The 6,821-nt window shown below is 47.7% G+C and overlaps 1 protein-coding gene across 1 annotated transcript; it reads left to right on the top strand.

Moving 5' to 3' along the window:
• Nucleotides 1-3,716: 3,716 nt before the first annotated feature.
• On the top strand, nucleotides 3,717-6,602 carry MBL2 (mannose binding lectin 2; the record flags this gene model as incomplete). The annotated part of the gene is made up of 4 exons (XM_079704053.1): nucleotides 3,717-3,900; nucleotides 4,322-4,438; nucleotides 5,516-5,590; nucleotides 6,229-6,602. 4 exons carry the CDS (start codon nucleotides 3,717-3,719, stop codon nucleotides 6,600-6,602), a joined length of 750 nt encoding a protein of 249 aa, XP_079560179.1.
• Between the last annotated feature and the right edge of the window lie 219 nt (nucleotides 6,603-6,821).

Raw genomic sequence — 6,821 nt, 5'->3', positions numbered from 1 at the left:
TCAGTTCTCTGATGGGTCCAAGACTAGTCAGTGACTTTCAGTTAGTCCAGGCTTTTCTCATGGTAAAGATGGATGTGACAACTTCCAAGCTCTTTTCATGTTGGAGCTGAATCTGGAAACGCCTTCATATGCTATTTCAGTTACAGTTAGTGGTTAACAGTCAGGAATTTTTAAAGGTAGATGTCCTTGAAATTTGAAATGAAAGATTGGAAAGCTAAATAAATGTCATATGATCCATTTATTGTTGGAACCAGTGAGAATCTCAATGCTGCTGCCTTGAAGCATTCAGTGTGCTTGGTCCTTGTCTTCAAGGATGTTGAGAGAGTGATGTATCTAACCAGGAGGTATAAACGGTAGCTAGCATTTACTGAGCACTTACTATGTATGAGATACTGCTTTGACAACTATATTCGTATATTAATTCATTAATTAACCCCCTAAGAAAACCCAATGTGATACATACCATTGTTCTCCTCATTTTTCAGATAAGGACACTGAGGCCCAAGATGCTTAAGTAACTTGCTCAAAGTCACATGACTCAAGATTCTAAAACAAGCGCCAGACCTCATGCTCTTAACCACTGTGCTTCGCCTCTATTTTTTTTTTTTTACATCTTTATTGGAGTATAATTGCTTTACAATGGTGTGTTAGTTTCTGCTTTATAACAAAGTGAATCAGTTATACATATACATATATCCCCATATCCCTTCCCTCTTGCATCTCCCTCCCTCCCACCCTCCCTATCCCACCCCTCTAGGTGGTCACAAAGCACTTTAAGGACACGATGCTGGAGGATTCCTTTGTTCCACAAATGTTTGAGCGTTGATTCCGTTTCCAGGCCCTCTGAGAGGTGGGGAAGCAAGATGCCTGTTCTCATGAAGTTCCTGTTCTAAAGGAGTGGGATGGTCAATAAATATGCAACCAAAGAAATAAGACAGTTTTACATAGAGAAGAATTATAAGCAGATAACTAAAACAGAGAATTATAATTTTGTGATAGAATGGTTAGGGAAAACCCTTTCTCCAGCAATAATATTTAAGATGAAATCTGAATGACAACAAGCAATTATGCAAAGATGGAGAGAAGTGTCCTAGGCTGGAAGAGCTAGTGCAAATGCCCATGTTCAGCTTTGAATTTGAGTTGTCTACAAACACTTCCTTTCCTTGTGCCTAGCGCTGTGATGTGCCCAGAGAGGACAGCTGATGAATGTTCTGAATGACAAGGGAGGAATGAAGTGACTCAGTGTTGTAGGTGTTTAACCCCTTCCCTCCTGCTCCTAGTAAATTAAATATGAATGGAAGGGGGAACTAGGCAGAACAACTGATACACAGGTGTGTTCCTGTACATGTGTGTCTGCATGAGCATGTGTTTGGTAGGATGTCTATGCACGTCCCTTCCAGAGACAAATATTTGGAAAGAACTATCCTCTGGGATTCTGATCTATGATCTGAGAATCTGTGATTCTAGAGGATCAGATAGCTGAGCTGTAGAGACAGATGCATGGAAGGGAGCAGTGGGAGGAGTCTGGGGTGTTGCAGTAGAGAGCTGCCCAGTGCTAAGCTGGAGACCCCACCAGCAGCCCTGGAGAACTGCCCAGGATACAGCGGTTCTAAGGATGGTTGTTTATTAATCTGGGGCCGAAGGCCAGTCCAGCACTGTCCCTGGTCACCAGACTAATTGGGGCTGACATTGCTGAGGCATCTGCCAGAGGCCTAGGTTGGAGGACCAGCTTCCCTGCCATAGCTTCTGTGCTCTGAGGAGGCCCCTAGTAAGTCATTTCTGAGAACAGAAGAGGAGGCCTCGGCCAAGAGTCTGGCCACTTGGCTTGATCCTGGTGAGTTCCAGGCAGGGGCTGTGGTGGGGTGGTCAGGCCCCCTGAGGGCCTCTGTCTCTCTGACCTGGGGCCTTGTGCCCTTCCTGGATCCAGGTTACCATCTGCAAACTAAAGGTGGTCTTTTCAGCCAAACAGAAGAATGGAAGTGGGGCGTGTATGCCAGCAACATGTTTAGCTCTGGCTTTGGCCTTCCACATAATCAAGAGAGGTTAAGAAAGAGGGAAGGTGGAGAAGATTTGATCAAGAAAATTCCCATCCAGGACTTCCCTGGCAGTCCAGTGGTTAAGAATCCGTGCTTGGGCTTCCCTGGTGGCACAGTGGTTGAGAGTCCGCCTGCCGATGCAGGGGACATGGGTTCGTGCCCCGGTCCGGGAAGATCCCACATGCCGCGGAGCGGCTAGGCCCGTGAGCCATGGCCACTGAGCCTGCACGTCCGGAGCCTGTGCTCCGCAGCGGGAGAGGCCACAACAGTGAGAGGCCCGCATACGGCAAAAAAAAATAAATAAATAAAGAATCCGTGCTTCCACGGCAGAGGGCATGTGTTCCATCCCTGGTCAGAGAACTGGAATCCCACATGCCACACAGTGCAACCAAAACAAAATAAACAAACAAACAACAAAAAAAACCAAAACAAAAAAGAGAGAGAAAATAAGTAAATTAAAAAATTAAAAGTCCTAAAAAAAAAAAGAAAGAAGGAAAGAAAGAAAATTCCCTCCCAACTTGCTACTTCTCACTGAGTCCTGGAGGAAAGGAAGGGTTAAGGGAGCTGACAGGCCAGGGTGGCCAAGGACAGATGCAGTAGTTATGCAGCAAAGGCAGGGACATTGGAATTAGAGGCCAAAGAGGAGCAGAGGGATAGGCCCATGGGGGCTGGGCTGTGAGGCTTCCTGGAAGGGGACCAGCTCAAGCAAAGGCTGGATGGGAATCTGATGGCTGGATGGGGGCACAGAGCCGGAGAGGCATGTCAGAAGCATGCGGAGAATCCTGCCAGGAGGAGGAGTGTGAGCTGACCCTGCTGGGCCCAGGGTGAACAGAAATTTTAGGATCCTGGGTTCTGGTTGGAAAAATGGCCTCTCAGTGGAAAATCTCAAACCAAAGGAAGGAGGTAAATCTAAGTGTCAACTGGCCAGGATCAATGACAAAAGAAGGTTCCATTCTCAGGGTCAGAATAAGTTTCCATACCTCAGGGTACTCTGGGTCCCGAGTCCCAGCAAGTGCCTGTCACAAAGTAGAGACTTTATTAAACAGGATGATTGACAGGCTGTTGGGGAAACAGCTGTGATTCTGGGGGTGGTTGGGGCCCTGAGGTGTAAAACAGAGATTTTTATGTGACATGAGACAATGGATGTTGTAAAACAAGTCCCGCCAAGCAATGGGTCACATGCTATAGTTTGAGTCTACCTTTAGCGTCCATAGGAAGGAGAAGAAGAGGGAAATTTAGGCTACTTAGGCCCTCAAGAAAGGGAGTTGAGAAGAGAGCAGCCAAAGGTCATGCAAGAAATGAGCTCTTTTTGCCAGGCCATCAGGACCAGGGCTTGTGTGTCATTTGTAGACCCTGTGGGCTTTTGTGCTTAGGGCTGCCCAACCAACTAAGCCTTGAGCCCACAGGGCATGAGAGCCCCAGGGAAAGTGGGCCCCTATTATATTACTCTTGCATCTATATTTGTTTTAGCACTGATCTGACTCTAATACATTTTGCTTGTGCTAGTAGTAGTTTTCCTAGTAGCCTGGGAGCAACTCAGGGCCAAGAGTTGTGATATCCCCCTCTGTGTCAGCTGCCCTGAGCACAGGGTCCAACACATCAGAGATGGTAGCAAACGCTGACTAAACCAAATGAGATGGAATTATTTTCTTTGACTTTCTCCACTCTAAGGTAAGGACCATGTTCCTGTTTTTGTCACTTCCTGTCCTCCTTCTGTGTGTGGTGACAGCATCCTGCTCAGAAATAAAAGCCTGTGAGGATGCCCAGAAGACCTGTTCAGTGGTGACCTGTGGCATCCCGGTCACCAATGGCACCCCAGGCAGAGATGGGCGAGATGGACCCAAGGGAGAAAAGGGAGAACCAGGTATAGGACAGGCCGCTCTGACTTCTTAAATCTTTTACCCCAACGGGAGAGTGTTCTCTATAAGGGATCTAGCACAGAGACATGAGGAGGCTCACCTTTCATTACGGTAGGTGATGATTCACTCAGAAAAATTCCTGTAAAAGGGCATTCTCTCCAAAATAAAGATGCTTCTCTGGCTCTCCAGGATCCCTCTTTGCCACCCAGGAATTGGTGATGCATGGTTGTCCTTAGAGAAGGGGTGTCTTTTCTGCTCAGGGAGCTTGCCCTTAGGACAGGCCATCCCCTGAGACGCAGGAGGATCTTTCTTCTTTGGATCACTACTAGCTGAGTGGTGGTTTCTTGGGGTCAATCAAATATTGAGCTTTTGGAGAAAGAGAATGAGCGACACACACTGGGTCACATTTCCTTCCTCTTCCAACAGGGCAAGGGCTCAGAGGCTTGCAGGGCCCTCCAGGGAAAATGGGGCCTCAAGGAAATATAGGGAATCCTGGGCTTCCAGGACCAAAGGGCCACAAAGGAGATCGTGGAGACAGTTCGGGTAAGGAGCTCACCCCAGCAAGTGATGTGGGCTGAGGGGACCCAGGACCTGGGAACTCCAGGGCCAGGTGGGAGGTGCCCCGTCTCCTGCTGCCCCCCTGGAACATTCTCAGCTCTGCTTCCTGACCCAGCGCCCTCATTCCTCTCAGTTCCTTGGGGCCCAAGGGGATTCCCACTGGTGCCCGGGTATAGACTTCCAAACCCTGCCCGCCTCACCCTCAGCAGACCTCTGTAGGACATGTGCCCTGGCCCTTCCTCAGCTGCAACAGTCCAGTGCGTGGTTCCAGGCTGCAAGGGAGGAAACTGGTCCTCTCTGTTGTTGGATTATGTCTGTTGTCACAAGAGTGGCATGAAAAGGGTTGGCCTCAAAGGAGGGGGACATCATAGCAACTTAGTTCAGAGAAAAATAAATTCAGTAACAACAAAACCAAAAGGATGACCTCTTACTTATATTTGTCCACTGGCCTATCAAAATAATAAAGGTATTAAAGAGTTTGCCTAGAATAGGAAATGAAATATGATTAAGAAAAATTTTCAAAAAGGAGAATAATTAGCTGGGCCTTTTCTTATAAATAATTATAATATTGCAATATTTAAGCAGTACATGAAGAAAAGGATCCAGAGTTATAGTTTTTTTTTGTTTGTTTTTTTTTTGTTACGCGGGCCTCTCACTGTTGTGGCCTCTCCCCTTGCGGAGCACAGGCTCCGGACGCACAGGCTCAGCGGCCATGGCTCACGGGCCCAGCCGCTCCGCGGCATGTGGGATCTTCCTGGACCGGGGCACGAACTCGTGTCCCCTGCATCGGCAGGCGGACTCTCAACCACTGCGCCACCAGGGAAGCCCCCAGAGTTATAGTTTATGGTATTATTATTATTATTTCCAGAGTTATAGTTTACAGTAGTTACTAAGTATATCTGAGAAGGCAGGAATACAGTTTTTTCCTTTTGCTTCTTTTTGTTTTCTTATGTTTCTGGAATAAGAATACTTTTCAGTAAGCTAATTTTTGTTTTCAAAATACTCTGCTCTCCAATTGAGGGTCTTCTTCCAAATAAATATCCTCTCCCTATTGTTTTATAGTTGCCGAGGCTAAGCTGGCTGACTTAGAGGGACAGATCAGGAGCCTGAAATCACAACTGGATCACATCAAAAAGTGTAAGCTTTTTTTCTGTCCGCATGTGTTCTTGACTCTTTTTTCTCCAGAGTGCTCTAGGTTTTGGGGGGACGGTGGAAAAGAACTTACACTTATGACGACTTATTATATACTAGGTTGGAATTTTCTCATGGTGTGGTTTTATTCAATCCTCTTGCCATCCCTATGTGTGGGTATTACACCCATTTTATTTACAGGCGAGAAAAAAAATAGGTCCAGGAAGTATAGATAATTCATTCAACAGCATACAGTTAGGAAGTGGGAAGGAGGATGGCGTGGAGGTCTGCTGACTCTGGAATCTTTGCTCCTTCCTTAGCACCCACGGGCCTCAGATGGCGGTCCATGCCTCTTTCTCATCCTGGTGCCCACGTCTGGCAGTGGGGCTCAAGCATGTTTCCCTAGGTCTACATGTACTGGGACAGTTTTTAACAGATATTTGTCCTAAGGATGGGATATGCCAGGTGAGCTCCGGCTTGCTGCCAGGGACTTGCCTTCCACCTTCTTACTAGGATCTCACCAGAGGTGGTAGAGAATGGGGCTCAACCCCAGACTCCCAAGTTCCCAGAGAAGGGCTTTTTCATCTGCTGTCCCAGGCTGGGCTTGAAGCCAAGTCAACCTCACCTACATTTTGTGATTTCAGTGCAAAGCTTCTCCTTGGGTAAAAAGTCTGGAAAGATGCTGTACGTGACCAATGGTGAAAAGATGCCTTTTTCCAAAGTGAAGGCTCTGTGCGCTGAGCTTGGGGCCACCGTGGCCACCCCCAAGAATGCTGAGGAGAACAAAGCCATCCAGGACATGGCCCCTGACATTGCTTTCCTGGGCATCACAGATGAGGTGACCGAAGGCCAGTTTATGTATGTAACAGGAGGGAGGATGGGCTACAGCAACTGGAAGGAGGGTGAGCCTAATAACAGTGGCTCAGGGGAGGACTGTGTCCTCCTCCAAAGAGACGGGCTCTGGAATGACATCCCCTGCTCTTCCTCCTTCTTGGCCATCTGTGAATTCCCAGCCTGAAGAGGCAGGTTCCTCCGCCCCCTCCTTGCCTCCCTGCTGAGGTCCCTGCTGCTCTGAAAGAGAATTCAGTGCCAATTTCCCCATGTCCAGTGTCTATTCATTCCTTCCTGGGGATGGGACAAAAGTAAGGGGACATATTTGACTGTGGGAGGATGAAGTGAAAAGAGACTGACAGTGGGGCATGAGGGTTTCTGGTCCAGTCCAGTCCATGGCAAAGGA

This window comes from Hyperoodon ampullatus (assembly GCF_949752795.1).
Source record: "Hyperoodon ampullatus genome assembly, chromosome: 1".
NCBI lineage: Eukaryota > Metazoa > Chordata > Mammalia > Artiodactyla > Ziphiidae > Hyperoodon > Hyperoodon ampullatus.
The sequence above is the reverse complement of the archived record's forward strand: the minus strand, read 5'-3'. Positions and strand labels throughout refer to the sequence as shown.